Source organism: Thamnophis sirtalis, unplaced genomic scaffold (assembly GCF_051295495.1).
Source record: "Thamnophis sirtalis isolate CommonGarterSnake01/CBP01778 unplaced genomic scaffold, rThaSir2_p1.2 scaffold_2, whole genome shotgun sequence".
NCBI lineage: Eukaryota > Metazoa > Chordata > Lepidosauria > Squamata > Natricidae > Thamnophis > Thamnophis sirtalis.
This window is the reverse complement of record NW_028261382.1, coordinates 25,123,958-25,150,763: the sequence shown is the minus strand read 5'-3', so window position 1 is coordinate 25,150,763 and position 26,806 is coordinate 25,123,958. Positions and strand designations below refer to the sequence as shown.

At 51.9% G+C, this 26,806-nt stretch overlaps 2 protein-coding genes across 6 annotated transcripts in view; one reads left to right on the top strand and one right to left on the bottom strand.

The window, feature by feature from the left end:
* The window catches only part of BRD3 (bromodomain containing 3), a 29,129-nt gene extending 7,033 nt beyond the window's left edge, over window positions 1-22,096 (top strand). For 3 of the 5 annotated variants that reach the window (XM_014065717.2, XM_087704491.1, XM_014065716.2), the window contains exons 2-13: window positions 361-698; window positions 3,592-3,729; window positions 3,962-4,109; window positions 8,789-9,018; window positions 9,250-9,621; window positions 11,618-11,746; window positions 12,447-12,641; window positions 13,159-13,224; window positions 15,666-15,895; window positions 16,171-16,463; window positions 19,062-19,190; window positions 20,313-22,096. In XM_014065717.2, the coding sequence (XP_013921192.1) occupies window positions 498-698; window positions 3,592-3,729; window positions 3,962-4,109; window positions 8,789-9,018; window positions 9,250-9,621; window positions 11,618-11,746; window positions 12,447-12,641; window positions 13,159-13,224; window positions 15,666-15,895; window positions 16,171-16,463; window positions 19,062-19,190; window positions 20,313-20,431 (2,250 nt within the window). In that variant the 5' untranslated portion in view covers window positions 361-497 and the 3' untranslated portion in view covers window positions 20,432-22,096. The remainder of the gene's footprint in view (window positions 1-360; window positions 699-3,591; window positions 3,730-3,961; window positions 4,110-8,788; window positions 9,019-9,249; window positions 9,622-11,617; window positions 11,747-12,446; window positions 12,642-13,158; window positions 13,225-15,665; window positions 15,896-16,170; window positions 16,464-19,061; window positions 19,191-20,312) is intronic. The other 2 variants (XM_087704492.1, XM_087704494.1) reach the window with 2 other exon arrangements.
* Window positions 22,097-22,152: 56 nt separating this feature from the next.
* BRD3OS (BRD3 opposite strand) lies at window positions 22,153-24,286 on the bottom strand. Its single transcript, XM_087704495.1, has 2 exons — window positions 24,185-24,286; window positions 22,153-24,048 (listed from the first exon to the last, which is right to left on the bottom strand). The coding sequence occupies exon 2, from the start codon at window positions 23,982-23,984 to the stop codon at window positions 23,730-23,732; it is 255 nt and encodes an 84-aa protein (XP_087560621.1). The 5' UTR covers window positions 23,985-24,048; window positions 24,185-24,286; the 3' UTR covers window positions 22,153-23,729.
* Between the last annotated feature and the right edge of the window lie 2,520 nt (window positions 24,287-26,806).

Genomic DNA, 26,806 nt, shown 5'->3' with positions numbered 1-26,806 from the left:
GGTGGCAGTTTACCGTACTTAATAAGCATATGACCGATGGGGCCTCTCAAGAGCTCTGGGAATGTTCTGTTCTGCATGTGGTTTCTTCTTTGATGTCAGACTCTTCATTTGAGCCATACACCTGGATGGCCTCTGACCCCAGAGTTGGTTGCCTCTTCCACTGCTCTGGGGTGAGTGATGGGGATGACAGTTAGGAGACTAAAACTCTTCACATGGATTCCTTTCTATGGGGGGTGCCAAGTAACCATGGGATCTGGGAAAAGAGGATGGCTGCTTTGTCCACCAAACGTTTTGCTTTCCATAATGCCACCTTTTTCCCACTGAAGAAACCGACATGCTTTTTCTCCTTGCCTTTTCCAGGCTGCATAGCTGGTCCCTGGAAATGGGATGCCCATCCCACGCGGGGAGCATAACAGGCGGCTCTCCTCCTCCTCCTCCTCCCTTTTGCTCCTGCTGCTGCTGCCGCCGCCCTCAGTGAAACCAGGAGGCAGGGAATTATGTCTGCCCTTACATCAGCCATCCAGGCCCCCCAGGGGCCAGTCAACCCTCCTCCCCCAGAGGTCACCAACCCCACCAAGCCTGGGAGGAAGACGAACCAACTGCAGTACATGCAGAATGTGGTGGTGAAGACCCTGTGGAAGCACCAATTTGCCTGGCCCTTCTATCAGCCAGTTGACGCCATTAAATTAAACTTACCGGTGAGTGATAATTTCTCTCTTTTTTTAATGTCTCTGTCAAGACATTTTATTTATTTATTTATTTATCTATTTATTTATCATTAAATGTATGTTGCCGCCTATTCGTTCATGGCAACTCAAGGCGGCTTATGGAATATAAAAAACCACATCTAAAAACAGTAAAACTAATAAAAAATCAAATCATGTAATAAAATTATCTCCCACTTCCCGCCCCAGCGACAGCCGATCACACAAGCCATTTAATGGGCTCCATCCCTCTCTGGGTTCCCCGAGCTCACTGGCAGAACCAGGTCTTCAGCGCCTTCCAGAAGAGTATTAGAGTGGGAGCCATTCTAATCTCTGGGGAAATGATGTTCCAGAGAAAGGGAGGCACCACAGAGAAGGCTCTTCTTCTGGGTCCCACCAGGTGTATCTCCCTCAGGGATGGGACCCAAAACATTCCCTGCCTCTCTGCTCTGATGGAGTTAAACTTAACATTTAACTTCTGCTCTATGGTTAAATTAAAAATCAGAACATGCTGTAGACCAGGGGTGTCAAACTCAAGTCCTGTGGGTTGCTTAAATTCGCCCGTGGGGCCGGCCTGGAAATATGAAAGGACCAGCCCATGGTGGCTCTGCTGGCCCGTTTTTGGCCGGCAAAGTGCTGCAAGAGGTTTCTGTCCTATCTCCTCCCACTGCCCCCACTTCTCCCCCCCCCCCCCCGAGAACTACAATGCTGATCCGACCCTCGAAGAAATCCTGTTTGACACCCCTGCTATAGATGATATTGTGTGAAGGTGTCTTTTTAAGCTGTCTGCAAACAGAGTTTAAATTGTCACTTGGGGTGAAAAGTGAGATTCGGGAGGTTTTCTTGGCTCTTTGGTTCCAACTGAAGACCATGTTTGATAGACAGGTGCTGCTGAAGATGGAACAATCGGCCCATAGGACAGCCACGGTTTCCCTATGCGTGTGGAGTTTGGGTTTTGAGGGGGCAGTCAGAATCTTGCCTCCTAGGAGAATTCTCTAGCCACTCTCTCTGTGCTTGTGTTGCTAAATGGTGAGATTCCCACTCCATCCTTGGAGAGTAAACATTGCATCACCTTCACCATAACAGCAAAAATAACAGCTTTCTGATGTCTTGCAGTAAGCTTATTGGCTCTGTTAAGTCACTCAGATTCTGCAGGATTTTGCCTTAACTTTCCAGATTCCCAAAGCAAAATATCTGGTCAGCCTAATTTCTCTCTCTTTCCACTTAATTATCTTATTTATTTATTTGAAAATGAGAAGAAAATAATCCCCCCCCAAAAAATGTTGAATTTTAGCTGAGGCTCACGTGGAATGATGGCACTTTGACACTCCATCTGAAATGAAACAAAGCCAAGGAGAACAAAAGTAACTACCAGAAAACACAAAATGGCTGCAGCACTTATATCCCACTTCACAGTGCTTTCCAGCCCCCTCTAAGCAGTTTACAGATTCAGCCTCTTGCCCCCAACAATCTGGGTCCTCATTTTACCCACCTCGGAAGGATGGAAGGCTGAATCTCCCATTACTTCTGCTGTGTGTTTCCTACATACATTTGTTAATTGTTTAGCAAAGTCCATCTATTTCTTCTGCTATAGCAATGTCATTCTTTTCTCCTTTTATATTGACCCATATGGATTCTAGGAGGTCTTCATCCTTGCTTGTTACCATATAATATGGTATGGTAATAGTGGTTACCATATTTTGTACAAGAATATTCAGTATATTTATGCATTATGCAAAGACAAATATATAATATTTATGAGAGGAAACGAATACCCAGATATTTTGTGTTTATTGTCAAGTTTGGAAATTTATTGACATTTGTATGCCGCCCACTCCCTAGGGACTCAGGGCATCAAAACTGCCCATCAGATTTATCTGGGGTTAATGATGCTTTTGATTGATTATTAAGAGTGTCTTTCTGTCTTGATGGTTTTCACTGTGTTGTGAATGTTATTGTTTTCCTTGCACTACACTTAAGAATAAGATTCGTTGATGCACTTAATTACATGCTACCAGCCCTGCTATCATTACTGCAGGAATTGGGTACGGATAGTCCAGCGCTAGAGAAAGGAGGACTAGGGGAGACATTATAGTCTTCCAGTATTGCAGGGGCTGCCACAAAGAAGAGGGGGGTGGGTTTCAACCTATTCTCCAAAGCACCAGAAGGCAGGACAAGAAACAACAGGTGGAAACTGATCACAGAGAGAAGCAATCTGGAATTAAGGAGAAACCTCCTAACAGCAAGGACAATTAACCAGTGCAACCGCTTGTCACCAGACGTCGTGGGAGCTTCATCACTGGAGGTTTTTAAAGAAAGACTGGCAGCCACCCATCTGAAATGGGAGAGGGCAGTGGTGGCTAACCTTTTTGGCACCAAGTGCTGAAGCAGGAGTGCGCATGCGCACTGGAGCACCAAAACACGGAAGAGAGCAGCTGCACCTCCAGGTTCGTCGCACGCATGCATGCCGGCCAGCCAGCCACTCTCTTCTGGGTTCCGTAATGTACATGCGCGCCAGCCAGCTGGTCTTCATGCATGTGCACTACAGAACCTAGAAGAGAGCAGGTGGTCTTCATGTGTGTTCTCGACGGAAACCGGAAGTGCAGCTGGAAATGGCATGTGTGCCCATAGAGAGGGCTCTCCGTGCCACCTCTATCACGCATGCCATAGGTTGGCCATCACGGGTCTAGGGTCTCCTGCTTGAGCCGGGGGTTGAAGGCCTTCAAGGTCCCTTCCAGCTCTATTCTGATTGCTTGCTTGCTTGCTCCCTCTATCCCCCTCCACTGTCAGGATTTAGGGCTTCCCTTGACATGGCCTCTCTTGCCAGCCCTCTTCTCAGGTCATCTAAGGTGCTAGTGAAAGATTGAGTGCTTCCTCTCCCCAACAGGACTACCACAAAATCATCAAGAACCCGATGGACATGGGCACCATCAAGAAGCGCCTGGAGCACAACTACTACTGGAGCGCCAGTGAATGCATGCAGGATTTCAATACCATGTTTACCAATTGTTACATTTACAACAAGGTAAAGGATCTAGCCCACTCTTTTCTGGGGAAGCCTCGTGGCATTTATAGGCTATGTTTGGCTACTACCAAGAGGGGGTGTTGGCTCTGAATTTTCTCCCTTGGGCCCAGACCCTTTGAGGGCAAATGGCCTCGGTCCCCCAAGAGTTAGCAATGAACGTGTGGGCCTTTGGATTTCAGTTTGCCCTCTGTGCTACTCTGTGTTTCCTTCTCTTTCCGTGCCTCTCTGCCAGCCAACGGATGATATCGTCCTCATGGCACAAGCCTTGGAAAAGATCTTCCTGCAGAAAGTGGCCCAGATGCCTCAGGAGGAAGTGGAGCTGCTGCCCCCTGTGCCTAAAGGCAAAGCTCGGAAGATAGCAGCTGGGACCCCCAACCCAGGTCAGAGATGAAGGCTGCGCTTCCCTTGCACTGGAAGACGCATGCGGGCCTGATTGCCATAACAGATATACATGGAAAGGGACGAGGTGGTGAAGTGGAGAAACATTCTGGGAGTTTTATTTTATTTATTATTACATTTATTTGCTGCCCATTGTTCAACATGATTTTAAGTGGCTTACAGTATAATAAAATACATAGATTTTGTGCTGATGCCAGGAGCCAGTCTCAGAAGTAGGATCTCATATTTGGAAACTCGGGGACATGGCCCCCAAAAGCCAAGAGACATTCTCAGATGCCCTCTGCCATCTCACCTTCCCTGCCTTGGGGTCTCAGCTGGTGCCCAACTCAGAGGACACGCGCGCGCACACACACACACACACATACACACACGCTGTTAGCCAGGTCTCAGTAATGCGTGCCACATTGGAATCTTGCTCGTCCCCTTCAGAGACATGGTATAGCTTGATTTATCAGAAAAAAAGTACGACGATACCCCAAGCTAGTAAGAAATGGGTTGGATAGCACAGGGGTGAAATGGAGACATTGTGGGCTGTTTGTGCATGGCTGCTCCTCAAATGGGAGAGGAGAGCACCAGATTCAGTCTAGAGGGTGAAATCCGTTGTGTCCCCCTGGCCCCCCTCCTTATTTTCATTCTGGTCTGGATGGAGAGGTGGAAGGAAAGCCCATCTTTTACAGGCCATACAGAATTGGGCCACACAACTTGCTTACTTGCTCATTTGTTGATTTGTTTGCTTGTTTAATACACTTGATGACAGAAATAAAATGCAAAATAGTCTCGACCAATTACACAGCTGTAATTGAGCGAGTAACAAAATGAGTTGTAACAGGGAAAGGTGGAAAGTTCCTCACTTGAGAAACAAAAATCAAATTCTCTGGGCCTGGATGGGAAAAGCCTGTTTAAGGGAAACTGTCTTGGGGGACTGGTGGTTTTCCCCCCCAGTTGCCAAGGCCTCATTCCTGGGTCTCTAAATGGCTCCATCATCTCTCTTATACTGTCCTCTTTTGCTCCCTCCCTCATCTGCTCATTCCTCTAGTGCAGGGTGTCAAACTCGCGGCGTCACATTCTCACATGACGTATTGCGACTTTTTGACGCAGTGGTTAGAATGGTGATGCAGTGGTTAGAGTGCAGTACTGCAGGCTCCTTCTGCTGACTGCCAGCTGACTGCAATTTGGCAGTTCGAATTTCTCCAGGCTCAAGGTTGACTCAGCCTTCTGTCCTTTTGAGGTGGGTAAAATGACGACCCAGATTGTTTTTTTTTTAACAAAGTTTTTTAATTTTTTGTTTGGATCCAGATTGTTGGGGCAAGAGGCCGACTCTGAAAAATGCTTAGAGAAGGCCAGAAAGCACCGTGATGCGGCATAGAAGTCTAAGTGCTATTGCTATTTTCCCCCTTTGCTAAACCAGGGGTGGGGGTGGTTGGCGCATGACACATCTGGCCTGTGGGCTGTGAGTTTGAGACCCCGGATCTAGTGGAGTAGGGTCTTTCCTGTGATGGCATTCATTCAGTGGCTCCAGCAGCTTTTTTTCTAGAATTGATTGCAGCTTCTTTTGCTGTGGCCATTCAGCATAGTGTAACCCACCACTGGTGCATCACCAACTGCTTTTGTCTGCAGTCAGAACAACTTTGATGACGCCAATTCCTACTTCGGAGGTTCATTGTGGCTCCGTTGTTCATGATTAAACCTTAATTTCACCTGTGCACTTTCCTTATCTCCACAAGATCAAACCGTCTTAATTCATGTCTGTTATCCTTCCCTTCCTCTTTGTTTGAAAGGCACATGTAATAGCTAGATTCCCCCCCCCCCAATTAATCTTCTTTATAGTTTTTTCATTTATTCTTCATGTTTGTCATAGTGGTGCAGTGGCCTCTCACAATCAGGAGACTGTGAGTTAGATCCTAGGTAGTGGCAGATATTTCTCCCTCAGGGCACACTGAGTAAATATCTGTTGCAAACTCTGCATTGGAGACAGGAAGGGCATCTGGCCAGTAAAAACAGCTCCATTCCATGCAGTGGTGGTGGTGGGAGTGGCATGGAGATGGTATTGTGCTTGCCTGCTGCTTGCATTGCCCAGTTCCCACCGGTTACAGACCAATACCGGTCCACAGCCCAAGGGCTGGGGAGCTGTGACTTTAAGGCGACATCGCATTGTTCTGTGTAAATTGGGATCTCTTAATAGCAACCCAAGAGGTGCAGCATAATGACATACACTCAGATTTTGGCAATACAGTAAGATTATTGTTGCTGACCAATTACATTTGAATTAAACAGTGTGTAAGTATATTACATTTCAAATACTGATGCTAAAGATTGTTACAGCCATATTACCTAGAGGGAAATATTTTCTGCCCATTAAAATGCATTTGATTCTGTAGAATAAAAATTTATATTCAGTACAATTTAATTACTTTGTAATATACACAAAATCTGTGTAGCTCTGTTAACTTTATCCATTTATTAAAATATTTACAAAAAGCAATCATAAAATTATCAGAATATATATGTGTGTGTGTGTGTGTGTGTGTGTGTGTGTGTGTGTGTACCCTGTTTCCCTGACAATAAAACCTCCCTGGATAATAAGCCCAATCAGGCTTTTGAGTGCATGCGCTAAAATAAGCCCTCCCCCCAAAAAATAAGCCCTCCCAAAAAAGCCCTCCCCCCAAAATAAGGCCTCCCCCCAGAAAAAAACGATTGCAACACAGCAGCAGCCGTGTGTGTGTGTGTGTGTGTGTGTGTGTGTGTGTGTGTGTGTGTGTATGTATGTATGTTGTATTTGTGCTGATAAATAAAGGGAGACTAGTATAGATCTATTTCAAGCTATTTAGCTCTCATCAGCTAGCCATACCCTTACTGGGATTCGAACCTGTGTTGTATTGCATCTTAGGCAGATGTCTTAACCATTAAGCCACAGGTCCTCCTCCTTATCAGCTGAAGCCAGGAAGGTAGGTATATATTTAGTGTCATTTGATAGTAGAGTACAAACCGAAAAAAACTTAATGTATGCATGTATGTATGTATTATGTACGTATATATGTATACATGCCAGCCATACATAATACATACATACATAAAGTTTTTTTCGGTTTGTACTCTACTATCAACAGCAATAGCGCTTAGACTTATATACCACATCACATTGCTTCACAGTCCTGCCTAAGCGGTTTTCAGGGTCAGCCCTTTTCCCCCAATCATCTGCATCCTTGTTTTACCCACCCCGGAAGGATGGAAGTCTGAGTCAACCTTGAGCTGGTCAAAATCGAGTGGCTGGCAGTCAGCAGAATTAGCCTGCAATACTTCATTCTAACCACTCCACCAGACAGCTCCTAGTAGAGCCCATTAATCTTAAGATTGTGGTATATGTTCATTATTGCATTATGAAAAGGAAATAGAACGTACTGCCTGCTATATAGTCATTAATTTTGAAAGAAATATGTAGAAGGAGAGCAGGTAGAGCTGGGAGGCAAAGTTAAGCGGATTGATGTCCTGTTCAAAGAATCAGGACCATTCAGTAAGGTTGCAGCATAGAAGATTTATTCAGGCCCATAGACAAGATCAGCTAAAATTCAACACTAAATTGGCACTAGATAAGAGTCAGTGGAATCCAGGAGGAGTACTTGTGGGAACACAGCGACTCTAAGCTGATGATGTACTTAATTCCACCTGCCTGAACTTTTACAAAATACTTGGAAAATAAAGTACAATAATTAAGACAAAGTTTGATCATTACTAGTTAATAGCATGGTTATAAAAGCAGACTTTATCTACAAAATGCTGTAGTCATATGCATAACTCCAAGTTACCCATCACATTTCTTAAAAAAATTAGATGTAGTAATCTACTTTTCATAAAGATATTAAAAGAATCCTAAAAATTTAGAACATTTTCTCTGATGAATATAAATAGTTTTGGGTGTTAGTGATAAGTTGTATTAATGTAAAATGAGGAACTATCTACTTATCAAGAATGTGAGTAATGTAGAGACAGATTAATTAAAAAGAGATGAAATTAGTTAACTATAATAAAAAAAATTATGATGTTTAATATTAAATAGTACAAGTAAAATTTTCTAATGCTTGGTATTAAATATTAAAACTAGAGCATAAATGTTAGTTCTGTATATGCTCACAGATAAACTCCCAAATTTTTAACGAAAATACTGTAAAAAATGTGCTACCTCCAGATAAACCGTTCCTTAGAATTTGTTGTTTTCAATGCATTCTGAAGAACTTCAATTGTTTTCATATTTTGTATCAGTAAATGTTGTTTTACAGAACAGATTCCATTTTAAATTTTTACCCGGGGGCATATCCATGGGGTGGCACATTGCTTATGGCATTTTGGTTCAACTTATCCATATGTGTGGCTATTTTTAAAAGAGTATCCCAATTTTGGGAGTGTATTTTTGAGCCTAAACTTGTTGGCTTCCGCATCAGCTGGTGAGTCATTGAATTCTTCATGGCGTTTTTACCATTGCTTTACTTTTCATTCCACTTTTTGTATTGGTATTTTTCTGTTTTTAATTTTTTTAAGCATACAGAATATAACACAATTTTACAGAATTTGGGTGGGGGGGATTCCCATGCTATGATTTCTTCAGCAAAGGAAAAGCTGGAACTGCTCAGCCTTCCTCTCGACGTCCTTGCTTTCCTTCCGGCAGGAACCCAGCACCCAGCAGCCACGGCCGTCTCCTCCGCATCCTCCCCGGCGCCTTTCCAGAGCGTCCCTCCGTCGGTATCTCAGACGCCTGTAATTGCCGTCACCCCTGTGCCAACCATCACTGCGAATGTCACCCCCATCACTGCCCCCCCTGCGACACCCGTGCTTCCTCCCCCGCCTCCTGCCGCCCCAATCATGGCAGTCGTTCCCCCAACACCGCCCATCGTCAAGGTAATGGGGGCCTCCCCTCTCTGCACATGCGCTTCTCCCCCAGGGAAGGGGCGGGGCTGGGGGCCCGCTCCCGGTACCCCTGCCTTGCAGAGGTTGGCCTGTTTCTGGTCTCAGGCCAGAGAAACGCTGCCATCTTTCTGCCCCCCCCCCAAGTTCCTCCTCACCCACCTTCTGGGGGGGGGGGGCTCCTCTCCACCTGCCCCTTCCTTATGGGCTGTGCTTTAATTTCAGAAAAAGGGGGTGAAGCGGAAAGCAGACACCACCACGCCCACCACGTCAGCCATCACAGCCAGCCGGAGTGAATCCCCTCCGCAGCTGTTGGACTCCAAGCAGGCCAAAGTGGTGGCTCGGCGGGAGAGCGGTGGCCGGCCCATCAAACCGCCAAAGAAGGACCTGGAAGACGGGGAGGTGCCCCAGCACGCGGGCAAGAAGGGCAAGCTCTCGGAGCACCTCAAGTACTGCGACAGCATCCTGAAGGAGATGCTGTCCAAGAAGCACGCGGCCTACGCCTGGCCCTTCTACAAGCCGGTGGACGCCGAAGCCCTGGAGTTGCACGACTACCACGACATCATCAAGCACCCCATGGACCTCAGCACCGTCAAAGTAGGTCCCCTCTTGGCTTCCCCCCTGCTTGACCCACAGGTGGAGCCTGGCCCAGCAGGGGATCCCCCTTCCTACCTGTGGTAGGTGCTGCTGCTGGAGCCCTGGTCCCTGCCCACAGGACTAGCCGGATACAGTAGTCCTCTACTTACGATCGCAGTTGGGACTGGAAATTCTGTCACTAAGTGAGACAGTCTTCAAGTATGTCCAATTTTACAACCTTTTTGCCTTGGCCATTAAGCAAATGATTGTTAGGTAAACCATGCGACCATTAAGCCATTCTGGCTTCCCCCGTTGACATTTCTGCTTGGAAGTCAGTCACATGATCCCAGGAGTCTTACAACCACTTATAAGTCCTTGTTAGTGGCCAAGAGGCTGAATTGGGACACGTGACTCCAAGGAAGGTTGGGAGTGTGAGGAGCTGGTGAGTGGCTCTTTTCAGACTTTGAAGAGCCATGAGAGAAATGGTTACAAGGGGAGAATCTCCTGGCCTAGTTGCCTTCTCCCACTCTTTCCTTCCCCGGAGCTGAGAACCTGCACAAGCCCTCCTCAATCCCTGCTTCTTCCAGTCTCAGACCAACCAGGAGGAAGACCAATAAGTTCCCTCTTGAGTCCTCTGGGTTGACTGGCCCCTACCTCCCTGCAGGGGGCGGGGGGGGGGACAGCCCCAGAGGCCTCCAGGGCTACCAGGACATGATCCGTCCGTGGCACTGGAGGGATGGTAACGTCCCCCAGCTCCAGGTGACCGCCCGAGAGAAAAAACAGAAGCAATGTGGGACCCCAGCTAGTTGGATCAGCCCATCTGGCCAGGGAGCCGTAGCGGCTTCCAAGCAGCCTCCGCTCTGTCCCTCTGCGGAGGAGACCCCAAAACCCTGGAGGCAACAGCGGCTGGGTAAAGGCCCAGAAGAGGGAAGGAGCCCTGCTCTGACCTGCCAGCCCTGAGACCAGGGCTGCCCTCGCAGCCCCTCGGCAGCTCCTCTCTGCCCCCCCCTTCCTCCAGGGCCAGGAGAGCGTGGAAGTGGGGCTGCCTTACCTACCCTGGCAGCTTGGGAGGAAACCCCCCAGTTGGGCTATCTGCTGTGGCTTTCTTTATTGATCTGAATTTATACGCCCAACTCACCCATAGGACAAAAGGAAACCACAGGAAACAAGGTTGCGTAAGCAAAGTGGAAAACAATTGAAGACAAAGTCGTAGTGAGGGAGAGCACCAGCAGCAGCAGCTCCTGGGGCTCCGCGCCTCCCCAAAAGGCCAGTGGGGATGGGCCCAGCCTCACTTCCTGGGGGTCTCTGCTGTAGCAGACAAAGCTCTTCTCCGGGGTCCTGCCTGATGGGGCCCCTCTTGGGCTGACGGGGTGGGGAGGCCTCAGCCGCCCCTCAGATCGCCTGGCCCAGCACAGGGGGCGCTTCGGAGGTCATGCCCAGCGCCCTGCATTGAACCCAGAAGCCAACTGGCAACCAAGGTAGTTTGAGGAACAGAAGGGCAGCATGTGCTGATCTTGGGGTGCACGTAACTGCGCTCACCCCCCATTTTGCACCAGCTGCATCCCGGATGCTTCTCAGTGGCAGCCCTGCCAGGTGTGACAGTAATCCATCCTGAGGAGGCGACCAGGGTGCAGGTGGCAGAGTTGAGCCCTTTGTGGCTCTTGTCTCACAGGACTTCCCAAGGCAGTCCCCGCTTGCTCCCGCCCGAGTGGAAAATGCCAGCGGGGTCTTCTGCCTGCAGGGAAGGCGGAACATCCCCCCCCCCTACGACCTGCCCTCTTTCAGGATGAGTCTCTTCTCTCCAAAGGGACACCTTCCCCCCCAACCCCCCACTGGCTGAGTTCAGTCATTAATCACTTTGCACCCCCAAATCCAGCTGCTCTGCCTGTGGCTTCTGAAGGGGCTTTAAGGGTAGGAAGGGGGGCAGGTGACCAGCAGGGCTTCAGGGGCATTTTTCTGCTCACTGCGGGAGGGGTTTCCCCCTCTAATCCTGTCCCCTTTCTGGGCTCCCCTGCAGAAAAAAATGGACAGTCGGGAATATCAAGACGCCCAAGGCTTTGCAGCGGACATCCGGTTAATGTTCTCCAATTGTTACAAGTACAATCCGCCTGACCATGAGGTGGTGGCCATGGCTAGGAAGCTGCAGGTAAGGGGGGGGGGGGCCTGCCAGGATGAAAAAAAGAGGGGGGGGCTAGATTGAAGCAGAACATCCTCCGTCAGCTGCAGTGGGTCTGTGGGCTCAGTGAAGGGCTTGTGTGGTCCGATTTGGACGGTTGTGGTGCCGTTTGCAAGGAGGCTGGTCCAGAGCCGGTGGGACTTCAGCAGAGATGCAGCAGGCCACCTCCTTCTTGGCTTTAAGTCTCCAGGCCTCTCCTGCCGCCTTAGGGTTGCCCCTGGTTGCCCCTGCTTGAGTCTGGGATGGGTGCTCGGCCTCTGACGGCTATGGCCACCTCTTGCTCCTTGCATCCCAGAGGCTCATAACAAGGCTTGTTGTTGTGTTGCACAACATCACAGAACATTCACAATGCCCGACAGGCAGTTCTCACAAGGGAGACTAGCTGCTCTTTCCCTCCACCCTGGAGTAAATCATCACCGGGGCTGGTCTTCAGTGTGAGGAGACGTGGGTGGGGGCTGCATCTCCCAGGGGTTCCTGCCCACCTCTCATTTCCGAGGCTAGATGGCAGTTCTGATGGGGGTTATGGCATCTGAAGAGCCCCCATCTGCCCTTCGGCCTCTTCCTCCTCCAGTCAGCCCCACTGTGGGGCGGGGCGGGGGTGCCTCTTTTGGGGCAGCTGCCTGCTCTGGGGGCATCTTTGCCCTCCTCTCCAAAGTGGCTCTTCCCGCAGGACGTCTTTGAGATGCGATTTGCCAAGATGCCGGACGAGCCCGCCGACCCCCCACCTCCCCCTCTGCCCACCGCCCCCGTGGTCAGCAAGAGCACGGAGAGCAGCCACAGCAGCGGGGGGAGCTCCTCAGACAGCTCGGATAGCTCGGACTCGGAGGAGGAGCGGGCCACACGGCTGGCAGAGCTGCAGGAGCAGGTGAGTGGCAGTTTGGGGAGCGGTTCGGGGCTCGGCCGCTCGCGAAGGGGCCTCGTCTGGTCCCGGAAGCCACCGGAGGTGCGGGGAGCCTCGACGGGAGCCCTGCAGAGACTCGAGGGTTCTCTGGGCTGCTCAGAAAGACCCGCTTCCTTTATCAAACCCCCGGTCGCTAAGAAGGACGTTGAGGCAGTCGGAAAAGGCAGGGCCCAAAATGTGAGCATAGAGAAATAGAGGCCACAGCGCCTCCCAGAGGTCCACCGGGCGCCTTGGTGGTGGTGCACAAGAACTCCGTGCCTGCTCTGTGACCGGTGGTAGAAAAGGAACCGCCCTCCTTTTTCATACATCGGTCACAGCAGTGAGGTCTAGAAACTTGGCCCTTGAGACCAAGGGCCCAAAGTGACCCAGGCCTCCGCAAGAACCAGAGTGTGGTTCTGGGGCTCTCCTCCCCCCTCCCCCCGACTCAGGGTGCGGTGTGGACACCCGATTTGCTTCCCTGCCTGTCTTCTTGTTCACACAGGACTGTTCCCGATCATTGAGGCAGTGCTACAAGGTCATTGACTCCCGAGACTGGAATGGATGGAATGTATTTGTTTATTTTTTTCCCCCTTTCCCCCCCCCCCCACTTTTATAAAGTGCTTCCCCCTTTCCTGTATTGTGTGTGGATACGTACAGTCCTCGAGGCCTGTTCAGAAACGCTTCCTCCCAGCAGGCAGTCGCTGCCTTGAGGGGGCTGCCCAGGAGGGCTTGGGGGGCAGATGGAAGGCAAGCGGGGGGGGGAGGGGCGGTCCCATGCCTATTCACTTCCTGCCCTGCCAGCTGCTCCTTGTGGAATCCCGCCGGGATGCCCCTGCAGGGCTGTGCCTTGGAAGTGCCCCCACGGGATGGGCCAGCTGTGGGGTCTGTAAAAACTGCCAGACCAGGGAAGTCTCTCGTGGGCTGCTCAGGGCAGCTGGGGTTCTTCTTTGCCCCGCAGGAGAGCAAACAATCCCTGGACCTTCCGGGAAGGGGTCACGAAGACAGACCCTCCATAGTTGCAGCCTTCCTTTGGGTGGTGGTGGCTGGGATTGGCCCCACCAGTCGCGCCCCCCTTCCCCATGGGTGAATGCTGCTTTTGCCCTTCAGGTTGCACCAGATTTTCTGAGAATTTGCTTTAGTTTTCAGTGAACAAGTGTCTAGTCCTCATGAATATGGGGAATAAACTTAGTGACACTTTTCTCCCTGGTGCCTCAGAACTGCCTTGTCTTTGTTTGAACCATTCATATGCAGCAGGCGTGTCAAACTCTATTTCATTCAGGGCTGCATCAGGGTTGCGTTTGACCTCGAAGGGGGGCGGGCTGGGTGTGTGTGTGTGGCCAAAGTGGGGATGGTCAGCTCAATGTGACTTGTGTCAGGGGCACATGTGGTGGCCCATGTGACCTTCACTCCCTTCCTTCCCTCTTCATCCTCCTTCCTTCTTCCTTCCCCTCTTTCTCATCTTCCTTTCTTCGTCTTCCCTCTTTCCCTTTCTCCTTTCCTGTCCCTTCTTGCCTGCTCAAATGCAAAAGGGAAACATTTCTCCTTTTGTTTTATTTTCAGTTTGTTTTGATAGCCCCCCAGACTCCACTTTTGGCTCCTCTGCCAGAGAAAAGGAGCTCTGGGGATGCTGCAGCCCTCCCCCCCCCCTCCAGCTACTTTTGTGCTGGCAGAGGGCCATCGGAGGCTGTCGCTGTCAAAAACGGTCCAGGAGGACCACAGGCTTTCACTGGCAGGGGCACCACAGGCCCATCTTCCGCAGTTGACAGGCAGCCCTGTGGACCAGATTTAAGCACACACACACACACACACACACACACACACACACACACACACACACCGCCTTGAGTTTGACACCCCTGATATACGGTTTGTAGCAGCCCGTTTCATTCCTCGGCTTCTCTTCCATCCTGACTTTAGAGTTGGGCTGAATTCGAAGCAAAGCAAAGGAATAGAGGACTCTAACAGAGACGGTGCCTGCCAATTTTGAGGCTGGATTTTTATTGAGGTTTTGGGGTGTGTGTGCTGAAGAGCTGTTGCTGGGGGTGGGGGGGAAGGGCAGAAGCCCCAAGAGGGTTTGCAAGTACTGTGGCATCTGCATGTAGCCCAGTCAGGTAGAGCAAAGCTGCTGGGGAGAATCCCTGCTAAACAAGGATCTGAACCTGGGTCCCTTTAATCACAGATGCCGAGCACAGGGGCCCACGCTGGATCCTCTGCCCCAGATGGTGGGGTCGGTGGCCCTGCGCTCCCTTGGAAGGCCAGGTCCCTCCTCCCAGACGGAGGCCTCTCCCTCCCCATGGCCTCTGCCTTTCCCCTTCCTCTCTGGGTGAAGGAGGAGGAGGAGGCTCCAGGGAGCAAAGGCCTTCTGCTCTCTGCCAGCTGTGAAGTGGGCATCTCCTGGGGGGAGGGGTTGCCTCTGTGTGCTGCAGGCATCCTGGGCCAGCCATGGCCGGAGGATCCTTTTCAGATAGATTGGATTTTAATTTGCTTAAATTTATTGATTTAAGATTTGATTTTGTATGGCCGCCTATATCGCCTAAGTGACTCTGGGCGTCTCACAACAGCTCAAAAACAGCAAATCTAGGTACAAGCTGTCAAGAACCTCTTGAAAATAAAGGAAAGGAAACCAACTTTTCTGGGCCTCCCGCTTGCCTCTTGGCTCACATCCTGTGGGGTTAGTCCAACTCAGGTTTACAAAAGGTGCCACTGTAGCGTCCGCCTCCCATGCGATGCTCCAGCAAGTGGGCCACGCTGTGACCCAGCAGGAAAGCCTTATGCACGCAGCGTGTTAAGGGAGCTGCTTGTGCCTGCCCCTGGCAGCCTGGTCTGGGGATGAGGTGAGGCACCAGGCCTGGAAGGCTGGGAGCTGCTGCTCCCACGAACCTTCCAGGGCCCTGAGTGGGCTGGCCTGCTTTCCCCATCCTCTTGCCAGGTTCCAGACTTTGGCCCGGGTTGAGAGGGTCGGAGGGCGCCAGTGGTCGGCTGAGCTTTTCTCCTTGGCTTCTCTCTCAGCTGAAGGCCGTCCACGAGCAGCTGGCTGCCCTCTCGCAAGCACCAGTCAACAAGCCAAAGAAGAAGAAGGAGAAAAAAGAGAAGGAGAAGAAAAAAAAGGAGAAGGAGAAAGAGAAGCACAAGGCAAAAGCCGAGGAGGAGAAGAAAGCCAAGGTGCCCCCCCCAGCAAAAGCCCCCCAGCAGAAGAAAGCCCCCGCCAAGAAGGCCAACAGCACAGTTCCCGTTAACAGGTGGGGACGTCCTCTGGGACGGGGGGAGGCTGGTGGGGGCTCGAGTGGTAGGCGGGCGAGGGGGGAGGGCCCAGCCAAAGAAGTTACGTGACTGGCCAACCCAAAGCAGGGGGGAGCAAAAGGAGAGGGGCACTTTGGGCAAGGCTGCCCGGGGGCCATCAGGGAGAAGAACGCCGATGGGGCCCGTGGGTGCCTGGAGCCCATTTGCCCACTTCTCTCTTTGGACCCCACCAGAGGGGGCTTGCAGGCCCTGACCGCTCCTCTCCCACCCACAGGCAGCCCAAGAAGGCCGGGAAGCAGGCCTCGGCCACCTTCGACTCAGAGGAGGAGGAGGAGGGCATCCCCATGACCTACGATGAGAAGCGCCAGCTCAGCCTGGACATCAACCGCCTGCCAGGGGAGAAGCTGGGCCGGGTGGTGCACATCATCCAGTCGCGAGAGCCCTCCCTCAGGGACTCCAATCCCGACGAGATCGAGATCGACTTTGAAACTTTGAAGCCCACCACGCTGCGAGAACTCGAGAGATACGTCAAGTCCTGCTTGCAGAAAAAGCAGCGGAAACCATTTTGTAAGTGGGATTCCCCTAGGCCCTGGAATCAATGGGTGGAGTGGGGGGGGGGCTGCAGGAGCTTGGAGGGGGGCTGTCTAATCCATGCTGAGCTCTCCCCCCCCCCTCCATTCCACCTGTATCCCCCCCTCCCCGTCTGCTTGGAAATGTGAAAACCCCTCTGCTCTCCGCCTTCAGATGACTCTCCTGCCTCCACAGGCAGCCCCAGGCAGCCCCAACCTTTGGAGCCCTCCTGTGGTCTCCCCTCTGCTGAGGGGGCTTTGGTCCCTTCCCTGGCCCAGGGGGAGGGTCCTTTGTGAAAGCATAGGGGGTGGAGGGAATGATGTACTTTTGACCCCCATTTCCCTCTCCCCCGTGTTCCTTGCTGCTGCCCCACTGAAGGGAAGGGTCTTGCGAAGAAGGCAAAGACAGCCTTCCTGATCTCAGCCGCCCTGGAGCCCCCCCCCCCCCATTTCCTTTCGGTGCTGGGTGTCTTCTCAGGTAGACGAGATGGGGAACGTCAGCAGCTGAGCAGATTCTGCTTCAGTGTAAGGCTGCCTTAAGGGAGCCTTGGGAGTCTGAAAGTGCAAGTTACCCGCTGTCTCCTTTTACATCCTGATAATTAGGCAGAATCCTTTCTAAGCTTCATTCTCTGTCCGCTGTGTAGCTGTGGGCTCCCCCCACCTCCTTCTCTGGTTGTTTCCTAGTCACCGTCTCCCCCCTCCCCACCCAGGTCTCTCCCTCACACCAGATTGCTCCTCCTCCTCCCACGATTAAACTAGAGATAAAGGCCTCTTTTTCTGAAGACCAGGAAGGTCCTGGCCTTTGCCTGGGATTCAGCAGGAGCCCTTAAAGAAACATTCCCTGTAGCAGAACCCTGTAGGTTTGGCAGGAGGCTTCAGCGCCTGAAATGTCAGCCGCAGGAGATGCAACCGTTTCTCTTGGAGCATGAAGACGGCCGTGGTGCTCTGTGTCCGTGGCCTGCAGGGCTTGTGGGCTGGAGCTGTCCCTGTTTGCAGCAAGGCGAGGGCCAGCTGAGGCCGTCGCTTGGGAAGGAAGCCGAGGAGCCCAGAGGACCCTCATAGGGAACCGGCCCGGGAAGAAAGTGCAAAGGTTTCTGGATGAAAGAAGGAAAGGGCTGCAGCAGGAACTTGAGGCCACTCCAGTCTTTCTCCAGGAGGAAAACCTTAAGCAAACCAGCCCAGCCCCGGAGCCAGAAAAGAGATTCGGCAGTGCCAGAGCTCAGGAGCCGCTTCCAGGGGGCCACGGAAGAGGAAGAGGGCAGGATGAGTTCTCCTCGAAGGGCGGAAGGGAGGCTGAGCAGACGGGAGGCAGACGGCCTCCCCCTTTGCAAAGCCGGTCTGACCGGAGTCGTCTGTAGGAGAGAGCTGGCGCCAGGGATGGGGCCGGACATCCCTCCAGCCTTTGCCAGCTGTCGTGGCCGCCCCCAAAGGCCCAGGAAGCAGCCAAGAGCCAAGTGGGATTCTGGCCCACTATTTTCCTTCCGCCCTGAAAGAGGACTCCAAAGAGAAAGGGGGAATGAAGGGCTATTCTGGGACAACACCCCCCCCCCCATGGGGCAAGGTCCAGAAGAAGAGTATGCCAGGGCAGCTGACGTCCACACCTAAGACTGAAATGACCACAAGCATCCCTGGTCAGTTAGCAGCAAATTGGTTTGTAACCGTGAAGGAGACCCCCTGGGGCTGTGGCCTTTCTCTCTGCTGGCTAAGCATGTGCAGGAAGTTTTGAAGTGTGTACAACAATAGGAATACTGGTTGTCGTACACACTTTGTTGCCTTCACACATCACTGTTCTGTTATCATGCTCAGCAACCAGCCATCCATTCTGGGTTTGTACAACCTATATTGTAATTCAGCCCTGGCTGCCTTTGCATTCCCTTTCCCTGCATCCGGGATCCCCCTGGGCATGGAGGCTGAAGGGGTGCTGAGGCTGGGGGGCCAGGACCCTTTTGAGGAGAAGGAAGGAGCCTCTCCATGGTGGGCGTGGAAGAAGAGAGGAGGGAGCAGCTGCCGCATCAGATGTTAGGAACATTGTTTTCCAGGAGGGGCAAATCATAAAGGAAAGGGGGGGGGCTTCCCTTTTTTACTGGATGGGTTATGTGTGTGTGTGTGTGTGTCCGTGTCCGTCTGTCTGTCTTGTCATTTGTATTCCTTCGTGGAGGGGAGGGTACTGCAGGCCTCTTCCCTCCCATGAGCTCCCGTGGGAGGAGAGGGGATCTGGCCCCAGCCATTCCTCATTTCCTTCTGGCTGCTCAGGCTGGGCCCCCTGCAAGGCCCCATCCCCTCTGCTGCAGAGCCTGAGGGAGCCCCTGTGGCTTGGTGAGCCTCACCTTGCCCTGCTCAATACAATCCTGGGGCCCAGAGCTGCCCCCCTGCCCTTTGTGGTCCCCCACTTACGAGCCTGCCTGTCCCCCTCGTCGCCCTGGCCTGGTCTCAGAGGGCAGCTGCCCCGCCCTGGACATCTGGACCACTGTCCAGAATCGCCTTCCGTCCAAGGCCTGCAATGGGCACTGGCCTTTCGTTTCTGCTGGTTCTTGCCTCCTGGGAAGGTGGGGGCCCTGACCCCCCCCCCTTGAGCCCTTCCGCTTCCTCCCCACAGCCGCAAGTGGGAAGAAGCAGGCGGCCAAGTCAAAGGAGGAGATGGCCCAGGAGAAGAAGAAGGAGCTGGAGAAGCGCCTGCAGGATGTCAGTGGGCAGCTGAGCAACAACAAGAAGCCGGCCAGGAAAGGTGAGCAGAGGCCGCCTCTCTCCCCACCTCTGCCTCAGCAGGCTGCGGCCCCCAGGCCCCTTCCCGGGAGGGCCCGTGCTGTGCAATCTGCAGCAGGGCTTTCCAACCGGCTCCCTCTAGAGGCAGAAGGGCCCCAGGTGGCTCCTGCTGCTTCACGATGGAGGTTTTATTCATTCTTTTAGGCTTCCATTCCACCCATCCCTTGCAGGGGAGGACTCAGCAGTGCCCACCAAGGCCAAAGTCCCTTGGCTCGACCTACCTGGGGTCTCGGGGGGGTGTGTGTCTCCAAAGAGGGCAAAGCAGCCCTTCCGTGTCCAGCCACACTAGGCAATCTTGGCTGCCTGGCGGTGCCCTAAAGAGCCACATGGCCCGGGTATTGACAGCCGGAGCACCAGGATGCTTCCCTTGGCATGGGGACAGAGAGGTCAAAGAGGGCCACAAGCAGAGCCCCCAGCCCTTCCGTCTGCCCTTCACAGTGGAGGTGGGGGTGGGGAGACAGGGGGTCCCACCTGAGGGGTCCCCAGGGAGAGGCTCAGGGCCAGTAAAGGGAGGGGGAGATGCAAGGATCCTCATCTAGGGAGGGGCTGTCCCTCAGACGCTCTGAATGGACATTTTGGGCCAAAACCTCCCCCCCCCCTCCCGGCTCCATTGGGAAATTGGCTGCCTTCTTCCTGTGGCTGCTCCCCCGTGGTCCACCTCCCAATTCCCTCTCAGCCTCACACTCCCCCCCCCCCCCCCGTCTCTTCCCCGCCTCCCACATGGCAGCTGCATCCTGGCTGTTCCACTTGGACTCTCTCTGGACCTATGAGCTACACTGTGGAAACAACCTCCCCACCTCAATCCCAGCCTATTGTGTTCGCCATGGGGCAGGGCTGGTTTTACCTGCCATTTAGGCCCAACTATAAGTCTAAGGGCTGTTGCTATCAAGCAGGACCCCCTCCTCCCCCCACCCAAGGCCAGACTCCTGGGCTGCTTCCTGCAGGGGCTGAGAGCCGAAGCAGGGGGATGCTGCCCAAAGGAAGGCAGGGAGACCCGCGAGGGGAGGTAGGGAGGCTGGGGAGGGAGCTGCCCTGCCAAAGCTGAGCTCAGCTGACCACTCGTTTCTGCTCCTTTTCTGGCTAGACAAATCGGGCTCCTCGGCGCCATCCGGCGGTCCGTCTCACCTGAGCAGCAGCAGCAGCTCCGAGTCAGGGAGCTCCAGCTCCAGCGGCTCCAGCTCGGACAGCAGCGACTCCGAATGAGCAGGGGGGACCGAGCGCCTGTCCGGACTGGCATCTCATTCCCCGGCTGTGTCTTTTCAGCGGTTCCTCTCTTCCATCGTGACCAAGTCTGCGTCCTCCAGTCTTTTGCAGCCATTTTGAAGGACTCCTCTGAAGTGTTTCCTCCTCCTGCTTTTATTAGGTCAAACGCCTGACTAGACTCAGAGGCAAAAGAATTTGCCTCTCTTAACGTCTCTAAACCCCCCCTTTTTAAACCCGAGATGCCGAAATGCTGAAGGAGGACTCAACAGAGACACTGTGGCCCCCTCCCGCTGTGGCCGAAGCCCGGTGGGGGAGCAACTCTGCCCTTCCTGGGGGCTCCCTTGGCCAGGCCAGAGGGACGGTCCTCTCTGAAGGCAGGGGGGGGGAGGAGATGTGGGGGTTGCACCTCGGTGAATGGTACTGCAGTGGGAGGGGCCAGAGCTCCCAAGGCCGGCCGGCCGGCGTGAATGTTCTAATCTTCTGCTGGTCTGCCGCCCCCCCCTCCAGCCTGGCAGCAGCTTCCCCCCCCCCTCCATTGAGATGAAGATCCTAATCTTTTTTTATAGATAAGAGGGAAAAAGCTCATGTACTGTGGATTGTTTTTTAAAGCGTACCTTTTTAGATATTTCTTTTACCTTTTTTTAATCAATATATAGATTCATGTTCCGGTTGCAAAAACTTCTCCAGAGGTGGCCGCCTGTTGAGGGCAGTGGGTGCAGCCTGGGCCCAGCAAGGGGTTGCCCAACCCCCCTTGGCAAGGTTGCGTGTCTGCCTGTGCAGGATGGCGTCGCCCCTTGGGGGGGTGGGCAGGCCTGGGCCTTTGGGCAGAGGGAGCCTGTTAAGCCCCGTTGCTCGGGGTCTCCCAATACCCAGTGGGACCTGGGCTTCCATTCTGATCCTGGCATCGGGCAGCTTCTCTGAGAGCGAAGGGGTTGCCAGATCCATGGCGAGGCGACCCCAGAGAGCAGGCACCCCGAGGCAGTGGCCCCAGCCAAACTGCAGTATGGGCTTCCCCCTTGCCAGAAGGTGTGTGTCGTGCGAGTGCAGGTTTCCAAATAATCAAAACTTTTACCTCAAGGCATGGTGGGAGAATATGCTTTGGGGAAGGGGAGGGGTGGGCAAGCGATGTTTTTGTAAGGTTCATCCCTTTTTTAGAAGCTTTTTTTTCCCTCCAGCCTGCCCTGGAGACCTGCACTCTGCCCACGACGCACCCGGAATCGAGTTACCCTTTTTCATGTACATAGAAATACTTTATTTATTAACTCCAGTGGTCACTTAAAAAAAATGTATCCTGCGTTTTGAAGAGCAGCAGCAGACAAAATGTAGGTTTGTGTTGTTTTTAAAACTAAGCTCTGACAAAGAAAATTGGGAATCCTTTTAATTTAAATGTATTTTGACTTTTTAACCAACAGGTGCTATGGACCTTTGATAGTTTCCTGTTCTGGTGCTTATTCCTTGTATGTGGATTCAGTTTGGGGGAATGGGATTGTTTGGGATTCTTTGGGTTTCTTTTTGTATAGACTTTGGACTTACAGGTATTGGTAACTTCCAGATAAAGCATGTTTTATTTGTATATTCCTAGTCTTCTCCCATGTCCGTCTTTTTCTCTGTATCTTGTTTTAAAGTAGAACAGTTTGGAAAAAAAAATAAAGCAACAAAGACCCATTTCAGAGCAGATGCCACTTCTGTACTTGACACCATAACAGCCCTGGGAGCAGAAGTGTTTGCCGAGTTAGACTTTATTGATTGATGCAATTTAAAAGGAAACATACTTAATGTTGTCTGGTGCACTTTTAAAATTCGCTCCTTCGGGGTCTTCGCTGGCATCACACAAGGAAGGGGAAAGGGCGGACCACTGTGTACCAACGGTAAAATACGCATGAAGAGCAGTGGCTGAGGTTGGCCAAAGAAGCCCGGCTGCCCATATTTGCAAGGGCTGCTTCCCAGAACTGGAGGGATTCAAACTTGATTCTCCCATCAGATGCAGGGAGCTGTACAGTGACGGCACAGAGCAGAGGCTGAGGATCCCTGAGCATCATAATGGTGTCTGCGCCAGTGCCAAGGAAATGCGCCCAGAACATGGAAATGGTGCTTAAAGGGGCTCCTGGACAGCCCAGCCAATTACGTCACCCGGAAAATAGTTTGGCCTCCCGGTGCCACCTGCCTCAATTCATGGGACCGAGAGCTCCCCGTCAAGCGTCTCCTTTTCTCTGTGGCTTCTCCCAGCTGGTCAATACGAACACGGCATCGAAGGCCCGCTGGCTTCTTTGCCACAGTCCTGAGCTAGGCAAAAGTCTGCTTGAGATTTGGACCAGCAACCCGGGGCTTGGTCAATGGGGCACACTGTGGCCAAAGCCAAGAATGTGGAGGAGATGTTGCTACTGAAACCCTTGGAGGGATCCTGGCAGGCCTTGGGGTGAACAACCCTCCCTCCCCAGGCTCCAGGCCAGATTTCAGCAAGCGGGTTTTGCCCACCCCCAGCAGAGAAGCCAGCCCAGTGTTCAAGAAGCACAAGGGGGAGGAGGGCTTCCATCAGAGCCTCCCAGAATCAACACCATGCTGGACCCCAGAAGGAAGCTGGGGAGGGGGCTCTGGAGTAGCTCCATCCTGCCCAGTGGAGGAAGCCAGGGGAGCCTCCTCCCCCAAGTCGTGTAGAATCTGCTTGTCACCCCCCCTCCCCCCAGAAGCAACACCACCCAGCTTGTCCTGGGTTCAAAAAAAACTTCAGAGCAAGGCTTTGGGCAGAGGATTGGGCCCAAATTGATTGGCCTAGTGGTCCAAGAGGAAACTTTCAGCCTCAGGTCCGCAGGAAAGTGGGTTAAGTTTCTATCTCTGCTTCACCCAATCTGGGTGGACTACAGCTCCCATCAGTCTCAGCCATCCCATTAGGGAGGTCAGGAAGGGCCTCTGGGGAATGGGGAAGGGTGGCTTCTTTCTTCCAATTTTCTGGAAAGATCCAGGCACAAAGGGGGGGGCTGGGAGTCACTTCAGGGGGCTCTTTGTAAAATAGAGGAGGAACCTGAGCTGCCCAATGGGCTCCCTCTTTCCTTCAGCAGCCGACCTCCCCTCAGCTCACCCATAGCCTTGACTCCATCAGGACAGCAGAACCGGCCCCCTCCAAAGGCTTCAAGTGATAGGTCAGGAGGAGCTTCTGCTACCGCACGCCGTCAGCCGGTGGAACAGCCGGCCACTTGAAGCCGAGGCCAAAGGCATGAAGAGTCGTCCAAATGACCTCCAGGTGTTTCCTTGGCTCCAGAGGCCGCGTTCCGGGCCGAGGGTCATCCGGAGAGACGCCGGGTCACATCAGGGCGCAGAAGCGGGACTGGCCGGTGTCGCGGGCGCCCTCCAGCTTGCTCCGGTCGCGTACCAGGATGGCCTGGTTGCCGTACTGGGCGTACCAGGCGCTGCGACTGCGGCTCAGATAGGTGGCGGGCGGGCGGCTCTCCAGTTGCCGCTGCTGCTGCTGCCAGATGAGCAACGAGGCGTCCCGGTAGCGCAGGCGGCCGTAACCCTCGGACAGCGCCTTCTCGGCCAGCGGCGGCCGCGCCGACATAGCCCTCCGCCCGCGCGGCTCGCTGGCTCCCCTGGGCGGCGGGAAGAAGCCCCTTGACGGCCGCCTGGAAGGAAGGAAAGGGTGGCGGAGGTCCCGGAGCAGACCCGCAGCCCAGCCAGCATCGGGCTCCCGGAGCAGCCAAGCCGCGGCCAGCTGCAGCTCTCCTCCCCCGGACCCGCCCGCGACCCTGCCCGCCCTACCTGGCCTCCGGCAAGCAGCGGCCGGCGGGCGATCGGCGCGGCTCCCGCAGAGGCTGCCCCCCCGGCCTCCTTCGGCGTCGGCGCGTCTCCTCGCTACGCAGGGCGGAGAAGGGCGGGAAGGGCGGCGCTCCGGCCGTTGCCGCCCCCGCCTCGCCGCCGGGCAGCGCGCGGGAGAGGAGGCGGCTCTGCCCAGGGTTCCGCGGGCGGAGAGGGAAGACGGCGCTGCAGTCCAGAAAGCCCAAAGCTTCCTCCAAATGGGGCAATCGTATCAATGGGACACCAGGAATTCTGCAACCAAGGAGGATCCGAGGGGGGAGGGGGAGGAGGCATCGCGTTAGGAGCTGCAGGCATTGGCTTTTCGGAATGTTGGGCATCAATGCGGAGTTTTCAATGCCTAAGTTGGAATAGAAATGGAAAATGCTCTTCAAGAAAAGAAGACAATCTTTTCGCTGTTTGAAGAAAAAAAATGATGAGTTTATTTCAATAGGAACCAAAAAGAGAAATGGAGTTCTTTCATTGGGAGCATCTGAGAAGATGGAACTTTTCAGTGCACCATCATATATCCTGCCAGAAAAGTCTACACCAAATGAGTATTAAATTCGGTGGCTTTCCTTTATAATTGCTTGAACTGTTTCCTTTCCTTAAAATAATGTTTTGGTCAAGATATAGAATCTAGATACAGAAAAATGCAGATAACAGCTACATAAAACACCGTGATATGTTTGAAAACGAACACAGCTCATTTTGTTAATTGCCTATGAAACCTTTGGTTAGATGGGATCCTGTTGTTTGCTCCTTCCCTTGGTTGATAAGTGGCCAATTTGGGGGCCGTTTTCAGGCAGCTGGCTTGTTTTGGCCTTTTTCTGTTCCCAAGAATGCATTTTTTGCGGGAATCCAAGCATGGGAGATCCAGAGTTCTTCATAAATAGATACATTGTAAATTCTAGGAATATCATTTCACAACATATAGTACTAACCTCTTTAAATCATAACTTCCTTACTGAAACCATATTAACAGTATTAAGAATATTCAAGCAGTATAGAACAGAGAGTATAATATCAAATGGTATACCGTATATTAAGGTACCTTCAGATTTCTTGATCTCCGGCATAAAAAGGTAGATAGGGCAGCCTTTTAAAGAAAATGCATCTTTCACGAATTAGTTTCATCTTAAGCATATATATATCTATCCCATTGTGTAAAGGGAGACTAGTATAGATCTATTTCAAGCTATTTAGCTTTATTTATCAGCACAAATACAACACATATGTAACAAAAAGGCAACAGTAAAAATATTGGGTTTCTGTCTGGATGGTCTCTTGTGACGAGCCGATGGACAGAGAATAGAAGTAGTGAACTTCCTCCCATATACCCAAATATGGGAGGAAGTTCACTACTTCCATTCTCTGTCCATCGGCTCGTCACAAGAGACCATCCAGACAGAAACCCAATATTTTTACTGTTGCCTTTTTGTTACATATGTGTTGTATACACATACATATATATACATATACATATACATATACATATACATATACATATACATATACATATACATATACATATACATATATATATATATATATATATATATATACACACATATATATATACATATATATATATACATATATATATATATACATATATATATATATATATATATATATATATATATATATATATATATATATATATACATATATATACATACATACATACATACATACATACATACATACAGTTGCAAGAAAAAGTATGTGAACCCCTTGGGATTACATGGAGTTTTGCATGAATTGGTCATAAAATGTGCTCTGAACTTCATCTAAGTCACAACAATAGACCAACACAGTCTGCTGAAAATAATACTACACAAACATTAGATCTTGCCATGGTTTAATTGCACATAACATGTAAACATTCACATATACATATACATATACATATAATCCCAATTTACTGCCGTTGGTGATTTATAACAATGATAAAATACAACAGTAAAGTGTTACAGTAAATTAAAGTTACATTAAGAGAAGAAACAAGCTTTCCGTAAGATGCTTCATTGCTAGGCCCTCCAAGAATAACTAGGTGGAGGCTGCCTCAGGAGAATCAGTCCCACCCTTGGGGAGGGGAGATTCCAGAGGAGAAATACCTATATTTTGGGCCCCTTCATTTCCCCCAAACAAACTCTTGAATCTGGCTGGGAGAGGCAGAGCTGAAAGTGCCAAAGTGCCAAGCCATTTGGGCTTTATAGGTTTAAGCCAAGAGCTCAGAGTCACCTCCCATCAGCTGGTGCAGAGCTGAATATCGTCTGAAGATTGATGGCTCTTCATCAAATGGCATGATGGATCCACAATTGGCTGACCAACCACACTCAGCATATCCCCAATAGGACTACATCTACTGGGTGGGTGAAGCCTTCAGTGGGGCAGACCAAGGTTCTGTCTTAGGTCCAGTCCAGTACACTTCAAAATTTCCATCAGTGATTTGGGCAAGGGAAATAGATGGGGAACTCAACAAATTTGCAATGACATAGACTGGGGAGAATAGCCAATGCAGAGTTTAGCATTGGGCCCGGTCCAACAAGATGCAGGTCAATGGTGTCAAGATAAGACTGGCTG